The 19,065-nt window shown below is 34.9% G+C and overlaps 1 protein-coding gene across 5 annotated transcripts in view; it reads right to left on the bottom strand.

The window, feature by feature from the left end:
• Positions 1–19,065, bottom strand: part of LOC149078463 (F-BAR domain only protein 2-like) — a 53,845-nt gene that overhangs the window by 5,136 nt on the left and 29,644 nt on the right. For 3 of the 5 annotated variants that reach the window (XM_089240567.1, XM_089240569.1, XM_089240570.1), the window contains 9 exons: positions 17,877–17,921; positions 16,030–16,120; positions 15,857–15,881; positions 14,632–14,692; positions 12,170–12,208; positions 11,054–11,187; positions 4,572–4,651; positions 3,743–3,921; positions 2,132–2,277 (listed from right to left, as the gene is read on the bottom strand). In XM_089240567.1, coding sequence (XP_089096693.1) covers positions 2,132–2,277; positions 3,743–3,921; positions 4,572–4,651; positions 11,054–11,187; positions 12,170–12,208; positions 14,632–14,692; positions 15,857–15,881; positions 16,030–16,120; positions 17,877–17,921 — 800 coding nt within the window. The remainder of the gene's footprint in view (positions 1–2,131; positions 2,278–3,742; positions 3,922–4,571; positions 4,652–11,053; positions 11,188–12,169; positions 12,209–14,631; positions 14,693–15,856; positions 15,882–16,029; positions 16,121–17,876; positions 17,922–19,065) is intronic. The other 2 variants (XM_089240571.1, XM_089240568.1) reach the window with 1 other exon arrangement.

Raw genomic sequence — 19,065 nt, 5'->3', positions numbered from 1 at the left:
TACAGAACTGCATTAATCAGATTGAAAAAAAGTTTATTTAAATGAGTTTATAGACTACTCAATAGGTTGTAAAACTTAAGCTCATTTTAGATGTCGTCAATTTCATTAACATATGATAATGATGAATTGTAAACATTTGAATGATACAGTAAAACCTTGTTAAGTCGTCACTCATATTATCAAGAAATTATGATGGCTTAAGCAGAGTGACAACTTAAGCAAACTGCAATAAGTTTCAATGTGCATTATTGTGAAAATTGTATAATTTTAAAGGAATGTAAATTTTATTAAAATATGAATTGAAATTACACTATTAACAAAATTTATAGACTACAAAAAAAACGAAATTTTTACCTTTTTAGAGCTTTTATTATGGTAAAATAACACTGGTACACTTACTCATGATACAAATACAAGGTAAACTTGAACACAGGGCCAATTTTAACTTGGAGTGGGGGTTGTCCTAGGCAGGCAAAGCAGACGAACTCAACTTCGGGAAAAATGCCTGGTTTTTTCAACAAAGATATTTTGTTTAAATTTGAAGCCCCAAATTACAGAGGTTCTGTGCAGAAATTATGGCCAGCTCAAACAGTCCCTGAAGTTTTAAAACTTTTTTCTTTTTTAGTTAGAAAATGAACTTCCCCAGTGTTAACTTCCATCACTTGAGTTGCTCCATTTTGGTACATAAGACTTTTATGATCACTTTTGAACACATGGCAAATCAAGCTCTTTCTTTAAAAACAGAGCCATAGAAATCCTCCCTTTCCCTCTCTCTCAAATTTTACATAGTGATAAGTTACCCAAAATTAGCAACGAATAAACAAGGACTTAATAACATTGTTATCTATGAAAGCTGGATGGGACTGAAGAAAAATGACAGCTTAACTAGAATGATGACTTACCGAGGTTTTTACTGATCAAACGGGAACATACATTAAATACATGCAGCACAATTATACACATATACTAGCTATAATACCCGCTGTTGCCCGGGTTTTCTTCAATGAGGCTTTTTGGATCACGTGATATCTCCCTCTTTCTTTGAGGGACATACAAACTGTGTCCAAGTTGAACTAATATGGTGACTTACTGCACGACTCATGGAAATAAACAAATCTAGATTTAAAGAAATTTAGAAATGAATATATATATTTTTCTTTTTCAAAGGGTGCCAAGTATTTCGATTCCCCCCCCCCCCGAAGTTCTAGTTATTCATCTGCCTGTTTCTGCTTCAAAAAATATTAGAGCTGTGGAATTTCTTTCATGTACTTTATAAGCCCACAATTAATTTTAAAACAATCTAAACTATATGTGAATTTATGCAGTTAGACAATAAGGAGACATTAATTTTCATACTTGAGAAGATATAAATACAAAGTTGAAATCAATGTTATTGCATGGATCTCAACTCAAAAATTGGTCTGGCTAATCACTTCATATTTAATCTCCTGGGCTTCGAATATCTCTAAGCGAACTCAATATTTAAAAAATCTAGAATTCAATAAAATTTTTAAAATTATTGATGTGTGGCTGAAAACCCTGCCAAATTTCCGCATTTCTACAGTAAAATCGACAATTTTAGCACTGATTTCTATGAGGATCACCCTTTTCCTGACTTTCAAAGCGATGCTGATGATGATTATGACGTCTATTCAAAAAGCCTCATTACTGAGAGTATATTGAAAATGTGGCAAACCATTATAAAGGCATAAACTATTATACATATACTAACAGGATTAGAGAAGTGACAAACCATTGTAAAGGCATATACACGTCTGAAGCGCATTGCTAGGGAACTACAGTAACCAAAGTAAACGTTCGGAAAGTGATTGTTGAGGCCCAAAAACCCTTGTTGCCCGACTGTTTTTTGCCCATTTGGGGCATTTGCCCTGCTTTGACGAAATTTTAAAGTAGCCTATCATTCAAGTCGGGTCCCATTTGGTATATATGCAAAATTTGATGACAATCGATTTAAAATTGTAGATTTGTATAGGGAACATACACACAGAAAATCAATTTTATATATATAGATCACTGCAAAGATGAAAGTTTTAGTAAGAGCAGGCACCAAACACAGTCATATGTTCATAAATGTTATTGAAACAGAGGTTGAATGTAACTAAAGAGGTACCTCAATCGCTCGTCTAGAAGCTGGCCTCGGAATAGCTGGTGGTATGATAGAACCAGTAGGTGTACCACCTCTACTATTCGATGGCTGTCTCTGAGGTCCATTGCTGAGAACATCCAATTCAGTTTCTGTGGATGTTTCTGCAGCAGCTAAAAATAATTGATAATAGATATTAGATACACAGTCAAACTCTTATTATTTGGTTATAGAATGCCACCAAAAATTTCATGAAACTTTTGCCATTATAACTGAGATGCTGTTACAACCGAGATTGAAGTTTTTTAAGGCTTTTTATGTATGAAAAATGCAATCAAATGCCATACATGAAATTATTTTATTATGATTACACTGACCATATTTTAAGGGAAGAAAACTGTAAATCAGGAACATGAGACATAATTGATTTTTGCCAAAAATTTTATGATCATCGGTGAAGTTGATTGTTATTGCTTATAAAAAAAACTTGGCAGGCAATAAAGTGCCATGGCAAGGCACAAGCATATTGAAATGCTTTTCTCAAAAAAAAAAAAAAAAAAATCTAACATGAAAAAAATATTGAAGATGAATATTTATATTCATTAGAACACGATTTATTAGAACTATGAAAATTATCTTCATTATTGGTTCCATTAAAGATAATGAATTGATGATTCATTGACAAAAAAGGACATTTCTATGAAAAAAAAAAAAGCTGGAAAGAGCAAAACTTCAGAATACAAGAACTTACTGTACTCAGTCATATGACCACCCAAATTAAAATGAATAACAAAATAAATGAAGTTTTTCCTCAACAATTGAAGATCTTTAGAATAACTTTATTAAGATTCTATCTCACCTGCAACAAATTTTTTTTAAGGTTTAATTCCAAGGATTCTGAGGCTTGCCCTTTTTACAAAGGATGGGAATTAAAAAAATGGGTAAGTTAAGTTGTCAAATGCATAATAAATCTATTATTCATCATTAAGCATCAATAAAACTACAGAAGAATATTCCCTCATTGTGCTGAGATACAATTCTAAGAATTTCTGTAAAAAACATCACTACTAGAACAAAAGTGACAAAAAATGTGTTATCTCTGAGGTTATTGCATTTTCATCAACGTTATAACTAGAGCTGATTTTTATGACCAAAACACAAGGATGCAACTAGGGGGAGCAGGCTGGTCTCGTGCCCTGGGTGCTGGACCCCAGAGGGGCCCAAATTTTATTCTCAAACCTCTCCTTCAACATTACAAGGGAGCGCCAAAATGCACACTTGCCCCGGGTGACCAAACATCTAGTCGTGGCTCTGCCAAAAAATGAAACATCATTGTGGATAGGTTAATAAACCCGAATTTTAAGTTTTTAAACTCCAGTCAGCAACGATGTTTCATCTTTAGGTAATAAAAATCTGAGTCCTAGTTATAACCAAGGTTTATTAACATTCTTTATGGGAATCATCTGATCACAAATTATTGTCGTTATAGCTAAGGTGCCATTACAACCAAGGTCATTATAACCAAGTTCAATCTTCGACTGTATATTATGAGGGAGTAGTTTTTAAAGAAATAAACCTATGAACTCCATAAAAATCGTTAAAAAGATACATAGCAAGAGAGTAAAAAGAAAAACTAACAATTACTGGTCCTGGGCAGTGAAGTTTGAACCTGATTAGTCTCTAAAACGGAAGAGGCATTAGGACTGTCGGCAGTTGGAGGAGGACTGATGAACCCACCAACAGGAGCAGCTCCTGTTGGGGTAGAGGCACTGGATGCACTGGGGCTGAACAAGCTGAACACATCTCCCTCAGCCTTACTGTAATATAACATGAAAAATTAACAAACCTTGAAATTCACATAATTGAATTGAAACATTGATAATTTTTAGAGTACCGTATATACTCGTGTATAAGCCGACTCCCCCCCCCCCCCCACTTCAGGACCACCAAAACCACAATAAATTGAAAACCTGTGGCAAGCTGACCTAAAAAAATCCACGCATTTCAGAGAAAAAAAAATTCTTAAATTTTCATGCAAAATGAATAGCTTACGAAAATTTACAATAGAAAATGATTTAAACTTTTTAATTCATTTCTTCTGAATCTCCAAGCTCATTGTACCAGTTTCTCAAACAGTGCTACAAAAAATACTACTGATTGCGGGGGTTGATATTTTCTCATCAAAAACTGACCCCCCCCCCCAACATGAGGAACAAATTTTTCCACAAAAAAAAACTTGGCTTATACACAAGTATATATGGTATATTAAATTCAGTGCAGAACAAATATTACTTGAACAAAACAAAAAGAGACATTGATTTTTTATCAAAAACAGAAATAGTTTTAGATAGCGCTGATGTGAAAAAATCATAAATTTTTCTTTGTCCTTCGAGTATAAGACAGTTGATGAATATCAGAGCTATATGTTCTTATTCCGTGAACCCAAAACATGAAAGTAAACACTTACTTTAGTGGATTTGTCATAGAAATAGATCTCTTCAGCTGACCTTCAGGTGTTGACCCATTACTGCTCAATGGCCTATTTACCTGAAAAAATACCAATATATTTTATTCAATTAAAAATATCTATACTTTATTTTTTTTTATTTATTTAACACCACGCTACAGAAAACAATCCAATTACAGCAAGGTATGACTGAAACATTGTAAATATAATAAAATCAAACAGAATAGAATGCAATACACAGATATAAAACATATAAAATAAAAGCAAACACTAGTCAATACCAAATAAGTAAAATAAAGGTCTGTATAAAATCACCGGATCAATTAAAAATGAAAAAAAAAAAAATAAAAACACACGAGACGATTAAAAAAAATGAAAAATGAATAAACAAAGAAAATCTAAATATTACTACAGATCAAAATAAGCACATTGAATTAAATGCATTAAATTGAAACGGAAATAAAACACATTATCTCCCAAATGAGCCTGTCGGCTGAGTGGAAACACATTTTGCAATAAAAATTCCCACAATAGTGTTTTCTGCACTTTTCTTAAAGTTCTTAAAGGCTGTTCTGCAGTAGCACTGATTGTTCTGTGATGTACGTCACAGATTTTCGCACATTCTGCTTTGATACATATTACATTCAGGAATTGTGAAATCTTTATGAATGTAGTTCTACTGATATCTCTTGTTTATCATTTAGTTTTGTATTCTAGCAAATTCATAAAATTAAAAAACCCTGATAATGAGAAAAATAACGACTGAAAACTAAATTTTTAAAAGATTTGTATTCATGCAGCAAATTCTCCATGTTGTTTTGCGTTTTATATGATATCATATTTGATGATACTAGTTTAAAAAAAAGGGGGAAAGGGAAGAGAACTAAAGATAGATAGATACTAGGGGCTTGAGCTATGAAGAGACACTTAACAATATGTTCACATTGGAAGAATGCAGGTGTTAGATATGATTGAAGTGTTTAAAATTTTCAATGGGAGGAATAAAATGGGCCATGAGTTATCAATACACCATCAATCAACTGCTTGGACAAGGGAACACCAGTATCAATTGGTAAGGGGATAATTCTAGTTTGTGGTGTCACAGTGAGTTTTTCTATGATAGGGTTGTGAACAGGCCCGTCATTTGGGGGGTCAGGGCCACCCCCCCCCCGGCTTTTGAAAACACACTAAAAATGGTATATCATAGTTGCCAACTTTTGAAAATGAAAATTTGGGAGATTTTCGAGCGAACCCGTATTTTATGCTAAAACCACTCCAAATAAATACAAAAGGGATTTTTCCAAATAAAATAGGGATTTTACACACACACCTTTGGGGTCATTCAAGTATTACGTAAAAATTTTATTTATTTTATTTTCGTAAAAATTTGGGAGATTTAAGAACTTTTCGGGAAGTCGAGGGATGAAGCTAAAATTCGGGAGACTTGGCAGCTATGGTATATGTGTACACAAATATATCTATTCTATAATATAAAATCACAAACAAACTCGAAAAGGGCCTGTTGCTAAGCAACCGAGTGACGGAAGTCTGTTACGGAAGTGGGTTCGATTCATATATCGATATGATATCATATATCGATATTGGGTCGATATTCACATATCGTGACCCATCGGGACCATGTTATGTGCATGTACCAAGAGGCTCCTACATCCTACAGCAGAGCCCTTAGGCTGGAATTTAGATTTCGAGCCCCCAAACCAGCTTTTCAGGGGCCCCCCTGTGATTAATTTATAGTGTGAAAAATCAAAAAGTGAAAAGAATCGTTGTGGCCCCTGTCAGCCCTTCCTTTGTGGGGGGGGGGGGGAGGTCCATGCCGAGAGGTATATATATATGTGTAATATATACACACAACAGCAGTGCTCCCAACACAGGGTCGGGGTACCCGGGGAAGATTTCACGTATAAGTAAAAAGTTTTCATTTCCAGGGGCCCTTGATGGATCTCATTGTTTTCTTGCTGCTTTAATGTTGAAAAATTTCGATAGTGGAAGCAAAAGATATATCCAGTCTGGGGCCCCACCAAAAGTATGCGAATTGGTGTCCCGGGTAATTGGTTGGAGGGTCCTGGATTTTATTCGTTGGTAAAACGAATACAAATGAAAATTTTTCATGGTACTCGCTCCGGGGGATGACCGACAAGCTTCCAAGTCGGGGGCCCCATGTTTACAGGTTTCATTTTGGGGGCCCTGGACGAATCTCATTCTTTTCTGTTGTAGAATTCGCAACAGCGGAAGCCCGAGATAAAGCCAGTCTGGGGCCCCACCAAAAGTATGCGAATTTGTGTCCCGGGTAATTGGTTGGGGGCCCTGGATTTTATTCGTTGGTAAAACGAATACAAATGGAAATTTTTCATGGCACTCGCTCCGGGGGATGACCGACAAGCTTCCAAGTCGGGGGCCCCATGTTTACAGGTTTCATTTTGGGGGCCCTGGACGAATCTCATTCTTTTCTGTTGTAGAATTCGCAACAGCGGAAGCCCGAGATAAAGCCAGTCTGGGGCCCCACCAAAAGTATGCGAATTGGTGTCCCGGGTAATTGGTTGGGGGCCCTGGATTTTATTCGTTGGTAAAACGAATACAAATGAAAATTTTTCATGGCACTCGCTCCGGGGGATGACCGACAAGCTTCCAAGTCGGGGGCCCCATGTTTACAGGTTTCATTTTGGGGCCCTGGACGAATCTCATTCTTTTCTGTTGTAGAATTCGCAACAGCGGAAGCCCGAGATAAAGCCAGTCTGGGGCCCCACCAAAAGTATGCGAATTGGTGTCCCGGGTAATTGGTTGGGGGCCCTGGATTTTATTCGTTGGTAAAACGAATACAAATGGAAATTTTTCATGGCACTCGCTCCGGGGGATGACCGACAAGCTTCCAAGTCGGGGGCCCCATGTTTACAGGTTTCATTTTGGGGCCCTGGACGAATCTCATTCTTTTCTGTTGTAGAATTCGCAACAGCGGAAGCCCGAGATAAAGCCAGTCTGGGACCCCACCAAAAGTATGCGAATTGGTGTCCCGGGTAATTGGTTAGGGGCCCTGGATTTTATTCGTTGGTAAAACGAATACAAATGGAAATTTTTCATGGCACTCGCTCCGGGGGATGACCGACCAGCTTCCAAGTCGGGGGCCCCATGTTTACAGGTTTCATTTTGGGGCCCTGGACGAATCTCATTCTTTTCTGTTGTAGAATTCGCAACAGCGGAAGCCCGAGATAAAGCCAGTCTGGGACCCCACCAAAAGTATGCGAATTGGTGTCCCGGGTAATTGGTTGGGGGCCCTGGATTTTATTCGTTGGTAAAACGAATACAAATGGAAATTTTTCATAGCACTCGCACCGGGGGATGACCGAAAAGCTTCCAAGTCGGGGGCCCCATGTTTACAGGTTTCATTTTGGGGCCCTGGACGAATCTCATTCTTTTCTGTTGTAGAATTCGCAACAGCGGAAGCCCGAGATAAAGCCAGTCTGGGGCCCCACCAAAAGTATGCGAATTGGTGTCCCGGGTAATTGGTTGGGGGCCCTGGATTTTATTCGTTGGTAAAACGAATACAAATGGAAATTTTTCATGGCACTCGCTCCGGGGGATGACCGACAAGCTTCCAAGTCGGGGGCCCCATGTTTACAGGTTTCATTTTGGGGGCCCTGGATTTTATTCGATGGTAAAACGAATACAAATGAAAATTTTTCATGGCACTCGCTCCGGATGATGACCGACAAGCTTCAAAGTCGGGGGCCCCATGTTTACAGGTTTCATTTTGGGGGCCCTGGATTTTATTCGTTGGTAAAACGAATACAAATGAAAATTTTTCATGGCACTCGCTCCGGATGATGACCGACAAGCTTCAAAGTCGGGGGCCCCATGTTTACAGGTTTCATTTTGGGGCCCTGGACGAATCTCATTCTTTTCTGTTGTAGAATTCGCAACAGCGGAAGCCCGAGATAAAGCCAGTCTGGGGCCCCACCAAAAGTATGCGAATTGGTGTCCCGGGTAATTGGTTGGGGGCCCTGGATTTTATTCGTTGGTAAAACGAATACAAATGGAAATTTTTCATGGCACTCGCTCCGGGGGATGACCGACAAGCTTCCAAGTCGGGGCCCATGTTTACAGGTTTCATTTTGGGGGCCCTGGATGAATCTCATTCTTTTCTGTTGTAGAATTTGCAACAGCGGAAGCCCGAGATAAAGCCAGTCTGGGGCCCCACCAAAAGTATGCGAATTGGTGTCCCGGGTAATTGGTTGGGGGCCCTGGATTTTATTCGTTGGTAAAACGAATACAAATGAAAATTTTTCATGGCACTCGCTCCGGGGGATGACCGACAAGCTTCCAAGTCGGGGCCCATGTTTACAGGTTTATTTTGGGGCCCTGGATTTTATTCGTAGGTAAAACGAATACAAATGAAAATTTTTCATGGCACTCGCACCGGGGGATGACCGACAAGCTTCCAAGTCGGGGGGGCCCATGTTTACAGGTTTGATTTTGGGGGCCCTGGATGAATCTCAGTCTTTTCTGTTGTAGAATTTGCCACAGCCGAAACCCGAGATATAGCCAGTCTGGGGCCCCACTAAAAATCTGCGTATTGTGTCCCCGCTACTGGATGTGGGGCCCTGGATTTTATTCGTTGTAAAATTGATAAAAATGAAAAATTCTCACGGGGGGGGGGGGGGGTGTCCTACAAGCTTGCAGGTCAGGGCTTCATGGAAATGTTGGCAGGTTGTAATTCGGTGCCCCTGAATGTATCTCATTGATTTTTGTGGTTTAACATTGTAAAATTTGCAACACATCGGTAGCCCAAGATATATCCAGTGTGGGGACCCACTGAAATTCAGCGAATTGAATCTGGGGACTCCCATGGGGAAGTTTTCTGGGGATACTTGATGAATCTCATTTGTTTTTTGTTGCTTTATTATTATTTTCATTAAAATTCGCTTCTTCAGTAGGCTGGTGCTTTCACACGTCCCTTTCCCCTTTTCCATAGCACGCTGATGAAGTGGGACGAAATAAACAAGATATGTCCGGGAGAGAAGTGGGGGGGAGGGGGGGGGGTTGGCCGCCAAAGGCGGCAGGGGGGCAGAGCCCCCCTAGTATATATATATAATTATAAATACATTGAGTACATGTTCTTTGCCCCCCCCCCCCCCTGGAAAAAGTTGAAATGATGGCCCTGGTTGTGAATGAATGGAATAGCTTACCTCTGAGGGTAGTGGGTCCTATCATAATTTGTGTGTGTGACACATTTAAAAAGAAATACAATATACATATTGGGATAAATTTCAAGAAGCTATCCATACTTAGATGTGGCAACCATAATTTTTTATGGGCAGTATATTTATATTTTATCATAACTATTGTTTTTTTATTGCTCTTATTGGGCTGCTGTATTTTTGACACAGTTCAGATATATTTTTTATGGCCATCTTTTTTTCAGCAACCTTGTTACACACTTTGCCTGTTGTGGCCTTTGTATTGGTATAAATGTACCAGAAAGTTTATACACAAGTGAAAACATGTTAATTTATTTTTCATGGTCTTTTTTGCAGCCATCAGTTCAAAATAATTGTTTTTAATTATGAAAACAGCTTTTGCTAGCAAAACCAATGCTGATAATAATCAATATTATCTGAAGAGTGTTCATCAGAAAATTCAATTATTTCTTCATCACTTATAAATTTAGTGATAATACATAAGTGCTATAAATGCACCAATATGCAACTAGGAAAGCTTGATTCTAAAAAAAATTATGCAGACTGTTACAAGGAATATGGCAAATAACAGATATGGATGCAAATTTAAGCAAAGACAGCATTATAGACTCAAAAATTCCAGCTTTAACTATTTTTCTCTCACACATTTGGAGACACAGAGACTCTGCAATGGCAGCAGACTCTGCGTGAAGAAATTGCACAATTACATCATTGGAACACCGATTCTAACTGGATGTGCCAAAGGAGAGACATCTTCATTCCACGTAAATCCCAATTATCACTGAAGAAATGCCATTCACTTTCAAGCGATTACAGTTCTCGATTCATTTAGCTTTTGCCATGACAATCAACAAAGCGCAAGGCCAGTTATTAGCAGTGGCAGGTCACAACCTACTTGAGCCCTGTTTTTCACATGGACAGCTTTACGTCGCGTGTTGGTAATCCCAAAAATTTGGCATCTACACACCAGATGGAAAAACAAGAAATATTGTGTATCCACAAGCGACTGCCTGAACTTTTTAATTAAAATATTTTAAAATAAAAGTAATTTTTTCTTACTTGATGCAGAATTTTTTTTGATTAAGTAATAATTAAGATATACATATATACTTTTTTTTTTACGGGGCGGGCAACGTCGTCGGGTGTCAGCTAGTGTAGAGTATATATGCATAGAGGATTTGTGAGTTTATTAAGATATCAATATTTTGTAACACAAATATGAATATTTTGGTTAATGACACGGATAAAGATATTTCCACTGTTACTTACAGTTCTCTGAGGGTCAGGTGATAAAGAAAAGGTTCCTATAGAAGCCCTAAGCTCATCTATGCTAGCACTTATGCCAGTGCTATTGCTAACCGGTTTAATTTCGATATGAATCTTCCTTTCCCGTTCTTCCTCTTCTGCAACAGAACAAAATAGGTATATAAGAGATCAACATCCGAAGAACAAAGTGAAAGTAAATAGTTAAAGAACTCAATAGAATTATAATTCCACGATGAAAAAAAGATGAAAGATTAATGGTTTAACGCAACCATCAGTTTCAAATAATTTTGAAGCTATAATGGATTTGGGTGTTTGCATCATGTTACAGTTCAATCTATTGTAATTCCTTCATGGAAAATCTGTTCAATAGAAATTTCTGGGGCCAAGTGGGGTTGGCACCATATCAGGACTCGACTGTAGCACTGATTTGTATTACATTACCATACACATCTTTATTATTCACATAAATTATAATTATTTAGAGTAGTGTTTCCTGGGCAATATCACCCCCGGTGGGCAATGGAATGGTCGGGGTGGGGGGTCAATAGAAGTGGCGGATATAACATTAGATCCAATGGGTTTGAGTTTAGGGTGGTAAGAAAAAAAAATTTTGAAGAAAGGGCAATGGGACAAAAAGTTTGGGAAACTGATTTAGTTTTATTTTTTATGATCTGATGTGAAAAAAGATAAGCACTTGAAAAACATTGCAAATTTTCAGAATAAAAACTCAGCAATTAAAATATTAAGTGTCATGAACAATTTTTTACTAAAAAGATAATTTTAAATTGAATAGTGTAACTGCTTCGCTATGTGATAAAGGCAATCAAAATGATGTAATCTGGAGTGCATAAAACCTAACTTTGACACAGCAAAAATATCAAATCTTTGACACATTTGACATTAAATTTTTTTGAAAAATTTTGAACAAAATAACAAACAAATGAGCAATGTGACGCCAGATGACACTGCACAAGAACAGGGTTTCAAAGTTGGAAATATCAATATTTGAACAAATTCAAAGCATTCATTAATATTTAGTTGCAAAATCATAGGATTATAATGAATGGTACTAAAGTGCAGTAGAATGGCACAGATAGACATACATAATCTGTAACATACCAGATTCATCAGAACTTGAATAGAAGTTATCTTTGCTATCTAAGAAGAGTTAAGCATAAACATTGATGATAGTACTTTGGTGAAAACATTGATTTGAAACCCAATGTTAAAAAATCCATTCACATAGGTATGAAATACAATGAACTATTGAGAAAAACTCCAAAATTTAACTGGCTTAAATTTCTTAAATTAGATTTCATTTTCTTTCGTCAATTGCTTCTAGTTAATTTTAGAATAATGTTTATGGAAACTAAAGTTATAAGTAAGGGTTCATTGATTGAAATTCTTACTGAAAGTGATTCAGAAACATTTTAAAATTCTTAGAGGGAATTTTTTTCCATCACCAAATGTATGCTAAATATTAAATTATAATGTACACCTTAAACAATAGTATATTCTCAGGCATTTCATAATCTTAGAAAAGAAAATACTTTATCTTGAAACATCTCCCTTGCATTGTTTTTGAATTCATCACCTTTCTATCACAAAAGTAATTTTTGCTCCTTATAAATATTCCTACTACTACTTAACTGTACAATGCACCTAGTACATATTCCTTTGTGGAATTTCTAACAAATCTGTACATGTTGAAACGTGTTGCGTGTGTGTATGTATATGCATGGCCCTAATGTATTTACACTGTTAGAATTCTGCTTGTTTCATGTTCTTGCCCGGTGTGTTCCATATTTTGAAGTAAGGATAGTAACTCTGCTTGAATTTTTTAATTTTCATGTTATGTAAGTATCATGTTGGCGGTGCGCCTGCTCTCTGTGGAGAAACATTTTCAAATGGAAGACTGGCTCGCATTTGTACTTGGAAGTTGTAAAACCAACTTCAACTGACCACCATGGTACTGTCAATGTGGTTTGAACATGGATCCTCATGATGAGAATCCAGCTCGATGCCCATATGATCGCACAGCAACTTTATAAATATGACTACAAGATAAAGGATCATTTATTAACAGAAGAGTCTGATTTTTTAATCTGCATTGAATACTTTTGGAATTCATTATATTGAAAAATATTTCAAAAAATTTTCACTTAACCTAAATTTAGGAAAGTGTCGCCCTAGTGTTCCAGTAAAGTCATGTAAAATGAAAGTTTGTTATTTAGCATAACTGCCATATATGCTTTTCTAATGCAGCATTACACAGTTTGTATAATACATATGTATACAAGGGATGGGGCTGGATGAGGGCCTGGTTGACACTGCGACAAAAAAATTATTATTTGTGCTATAAAAATTTTCAGTGTGTAGTTATTAAATTGCAGGCTCAGAGCAACATTTTTTTTTTTTTAAATTTGCAGCAGTATATCTGTCAACATGAAAGAGCATCACTATGCCCTGAAAAAGTAAAAAAGAATCATTATTTTGAACTGTTTTCTTTGGATAAAAAATTTTTGTTACCTTAAAGATTGTTCTGGAATTTAGATTTTTTTGTGATTTGTCCTGTCGCATATTAATTCCTTGACAGTGATGCCAAAGTCCTGTTCGAGCAACAGAAAACTTTTATGTTTGTGATTTGATAATATTTTAAACGCTATTTTACAAAAATATATATAGTGTTTTCTGTTCCATGAAGCTCAAATTGAGTTTATCTTTTTTATTGATATAATGCACAATACAGAAAAAAAATTAAATTTTTGTTTCATTTTTCTGAAATAAGTTGCATTGTCAAGAAATTAAATTGATATGAATATGAGTATTTATTAACATCAAATTGATTTTCCTGCCTGTGTGTATGTAGATCAGTAGCGAGCTGAAATTCATGCAGAGCTTGAATTGAGCTTGCCAGAACATCATTTTTCAATTATTTTATTGACAGTTCTTATTGATTGATGATGATAGATCCACATGTAATTTTTGCCAATTGATTTTTATTCATATATATATATAGACGATTCTTATTTTATTTTTTTTATGTTAATGCAAGCATAGGTTATCAGTTCGCTCTTTTTCTTTTGTTTTATTAATGTACCTCTTCTAATTTAATAAACGCTTGGACTTTCAGATGCACCTATTCCTTGGGAAACATTTCATTTCCTCTTGGTGATTTGAAGTAGGATGTTCCCGGTCCATCAATGTCAATGCGTGTGTGTGTGTGTATGTATGACTATGTTTTCAATACAAACCTACCACCGATCTCTCAACTGAGTTTTCCATACAATAAAGAAGAAATTAACAATAAAAGCTAATTACAAGGAAAAGCCTTCCTTTTTCAAAAAATACTTAGGAAAAGCCAGGAATTCATGGCTTCTATTTGATATCAAGCAAAATATTCTTTATTGCTCCAAGCTTTCCATATTTACCAAAAACAACCCAGTGGTATAGTTATAGACTATAATTTAAAAAGTTTTCAAAGCAAGACTAATGCCCATTATGGTGAAAAGCTGTCCTTTAAGTAATGAATAAAATTGAACGAGTTGCTTTAAAATGAAGTGAAAAAAATCAAAAGATACAGGAATTCTGTCCTTCCTGAGGCCTGATAGTGAAACCTTCAGCATCTACTAATGGACCTTGCTGTAAAAGAGAACAATACACATAAAACTTACATGCTTACAATGCTAAAACAATATCACTTAATATGAATTCAATTTGTTCAATAGTTATTGATTAATAATTGAAATCTGATTTAATCGATGCTATCTATACAGTAAACCGGTTTTTTGTTTGATTTTGTAACATAGACAACAGATGCTGGTTTATGAATGATACTGAAGAAAACACTAGCTACATTGGACATGAAATAAATAATACATTTTATATTATTTTAATAATGAATTTCACAAACTTAGATTGAAATTTACAAAAATTACACAGGTATTATAGCATTGCTGAAAAACATTAAAACCATTGGACTGGACATTTAAAGCATTGTAGATGCCTTATCTTGAAAATTGATATTTTTTTAGCATGTCATAGTTTCCAAATTCAACACTTTCTGGAGCTAGAATTTTCTAAGCCAAAATTAGAGCAAGAAAGTGTTAATTTTGAAAAAATCCAAACATTTATTCAAAGACATTTTACATGAACTTCTGGAATATCACTGATTCCTTATCTGATAAAGAATTTTTTTTCTTAATTTAACAGAAATTATTTCTTGAGCAGTAAAAGGTTAAAAATCTTTAACATAAAAAAAAATTGTTTGAATTTCAATAATATTTTGCACTGAAGCCTTTGGAAATTTTTTTTTGACCAATGGTATAAGAAATCAAACTTGGTTCATCATTTGATAATTTTTGTTGCACCACAGCCATTTTCTGCACACGAGGGCTAATTAGACCGGGACCTACAATTTAGTGGCAATTCCGAATTGCAGGATAGTTTTTTATACTCATAGAGTGGTTGGTGCGCTAACCCCTCGATGGGAGACTCTCAGCGGTAGCAATTTTTTCTGTGGTCATGTCACTGTTTTTTGTTGTACCCGTGTCAGGAAAGTTTTCTGACAAGGACGAACCGGGTATCGAACTCGTGTGTGATACCTCTAAACATCCTTTAGTACTTTAAGCGAGTATTTTACCGACCTAGGCTACCTTGTCCCAACTTGGTTTATCCCATAGGCTAATCTCTCAATTATGTTTCAGTGAAATAAATAGGTATTACACACACTAGAATAGAAAAACATAGTAAAGGTTTCACTAAAATCATTAAAAAAATATTGCTGGTCTTTGAAACATGACTTACATTTTTCAAACGTTCCTGAGATTCCCTGGAAAAAAATCCAATGTTACATTTCAGTGTCTTAATTAGAAATAATAGCTTTATTATTTGTTCAAATTGGATACTTTTACTAGCTAGAACAATAATATTAATGACCCAAGAAAACATTAACAGACTACATTTTAAATTTAGCTTACACTTCATTGCTTGTCACTGAGGTGTCTTCTTTAGTTCCATTGATTTTTTTCTTCTTTTCTCTCTTTTTAGGTCTTTTGCTTTTTAAAAACCCTATTTTAATAATTGAATATGAAAGATGTTATTTGAAATATCTGAAACAGATTGAATATATGTTACCTGAAAAAAATATTGTTCTTTACATTCATTTTGTTTTGTGTTCAAAATTTGTGTGTGGTTTTTTACTAGTATAATTTTATAACTGTGTTGAGTTATAATAAGAAAAATAAATTATATAGTTTAAAAGAAATTTAAAAATTTTCAGACAATTTCATGAAGAAAAAAAAGAATTGTTCAAACTTACAGTTATAGACTAAATCAAAGAAAATGATACTGTTGTATCAATGATATAGTTGTGATGATTTTAACTACCATTTCCACTGAAGTTTATTTTATGTTCTCAGAAAGTGTACCTTTTGTGTAAACTTATATACACTACATATACTGTAAATACTTGTGTATCAACTGTGTTTTTTGTTTGAAAATTTATTTCTATATTAGGGAGGGGGGTTGATATATATGTAGGTCAGGTTTTTTTTTTTTAAAAAGAAAACCATTTTTCAGGATCACCAAAACTGTTATCCCAAAGTTGGGGGAGGAGGAAAAGGTCAGCTTATACATGAGTATAAACAAGAGAGAAGATTATTTCACTAAAAAATATCCCATAAGTTTATTTAACACTGTTATTAGTATTGAAAAGATACTGCCAAACTTGATGCATCATATTTTGGCATTGACAAGTTTCCTCAGTCATTTGAGAAATGAATAGCCAGCATTTTTTGCAAAATTTGTCATATTTTTTCTCTCCATTCTCCCACCCCTCCACTTGAATATGCTGAAAATGAGAAGAAAGCCTATTTTATGTAATATAATACAGCATTTTAAAGAGTATTTAATGGTTTCTACTATGACAACCATAAAATGGACTTGTGAAATGTTAATAAATTAATAAAAGGTTAGATACAAAACCCAAGACTATTTCCATTGTTTGTAACTTATTTTATCAACCATATAATACATTGTAATAGACAATTCTTTATGACAAACTTATCAGCGAAAAGAGAAATTCAAGTTTATCCCATGATAAATAATGATTGTATTTTGTGTAAACCTGAATGCAATTGAAGTGAAAGAATTTACCATATTTGCAAAATATAAAAAAGACATCAATTGAGATAAGTAGCAAAACAGCTTAATGACTAAGGAAAATATTAATTTAATGGTATTTCATTTGATATTAACTTACAGTAGCAGAGACGAGTTAGATTTTTTCCCTTCCCAAAGGAAAGGGAGGGATTAATTTATCATAAAAAACCCTACTGTAATCTTGGGTCTTCAACCCCCCCCCCCCGTACACACTTGTGCTAACTTTAACCCACAGCTAACTTTTCATATGTAAAGCCATATTACAACAACTAGTGTAATTATTATTTCATGCATTTTCAAAATTGATATTCAAAGCTATAGTGTTATTTTTTATTTCAAATCACCTTGTAAGCAAAAATGCATGCAGATCGCAATTAGTAATTAATTAATAATTTAAAACAAGTTTTGCTTTTGCAATTATGAGGTATTGTTGGTTTTATTCTAAATTCCTCAAAATTCAACATTATTGAAAAATCATATTTTTAGGTATTAGTGATAAGCAAACAATCACAAACATGGTACAGATAGATGAAGTTATAGTCCAGAAAGAAAATAAAGTTATGTGAGAAAAAAAAAAGAAAAGGAAAAGTATAGAATGGGCAGAATTTTTTTACACACACATATAGAAAGATGGGTAATTAAAATTAAAAAAAACAGACAGTACTCTGAACACCGCCTGAACTCCAGGAGTTCCAGTAGGCATGCCAATCTGTCTTTCCACACGCACAGGAGCATAAAAAGGAGAGATAAAAATATATGTATAAAAAAACTAATGAATTCAGAGAGAGAGAAAAAAGGATTTTTTTTCAGCAGACAAGACATGTTAGCATGAACACAAAGAAAAAATTATAGCACATTCAAGGGTAATAAACACTTCATGAATCAACAATGTTAGCACACACGACAGAAATAACCAATTCACCATGCAGAATTTATAGATAGATAAATTGGCAAAAGTGTTAAATTTGATCACTCATCTAGTTTTGCTATTCATGCAATAAATGGATAAATTTAAAGAAATAATTACATCTATGTTAATGGTTAATATAGATCCATATTTATTTTGCACAATACCTGCCATAAGTTTTGAAATATTTTTGATGTGCTGCGATATAAATAATCAATACAAGTCAGAGCATATACTGATTAGAAAAATCAGCATACACAATATTTTCACACATAGTTTTTTATCACACCTGGCTGCAAACAACGAAAATAAAATATTACGAAAAGTAAAAATTTCAATCTACACGCTTGGCTCACTGAAATGCCACATAAACCCATTTCATCATGTTGTTATGGTTATTTTATTCTGATAAACACAAATACGCATAAATATATAATTTATTCATGTAAATGTATGTTTCTCAATACTACTAATAAATTCTATTCTGGGAATTAGGTTTAATTATATTCTCAACCGAATAATAATTTTGTGGTGTTCTTGTGCACTTATTCAGTAGAAATTAAAATTCCACAAACAAGCAAGTAGTTCTGTGAGGTGGCTGATGCCACAAATCAGAATTCAGATATAATACAATATAGTGAGAACTGCTGGTCACACATATTTTCTTTCCTGTTATATAAAAGGTTCTTTACTTGAAATTGAGCACTCTAATATATATGGGTCATTCTCATGAAATTGGACAAAAAATAAAAAGGTTATAAAAAAGTCAACCAAAAAATTCAAGAAACAAATTCATGGTAAATGAATTTGGAATTTTCATGGAATGAAAGCAATAGGGAGTTGCTCCAGACCAACTTAAACAGGATTGCAGCATGGGCAAATGAATGGAGCATGACGTTTAGCGTTGATAAGCGCATGGTCGCTCATTTTGGTTCGAACAACCCAT

The sequence above is a fragment of the Pholcus phalangioides genome, unplaced genomic scaffold, assembly GCF_987345545.1.
Source record: "Pholcus phalangioides strain wild (caught in Gottingen) unplaced genomic scaffold, Ppha-v1.0 ptg000013l_1, whole genome shotgun sequence".
In the NCBI taxonomy this organism is placed as follows: domain Eukaryota; kingdom Metazoa; phylum Arthropoda; class Arachnida; order Araneae; family Pholcidae; genus Pholcus; species Pholcus phalangioides.
Note: the sequence above shows the minus strand (reverse complement) of the source record. Positions and strands in the feature narration are given on the sequence as shown.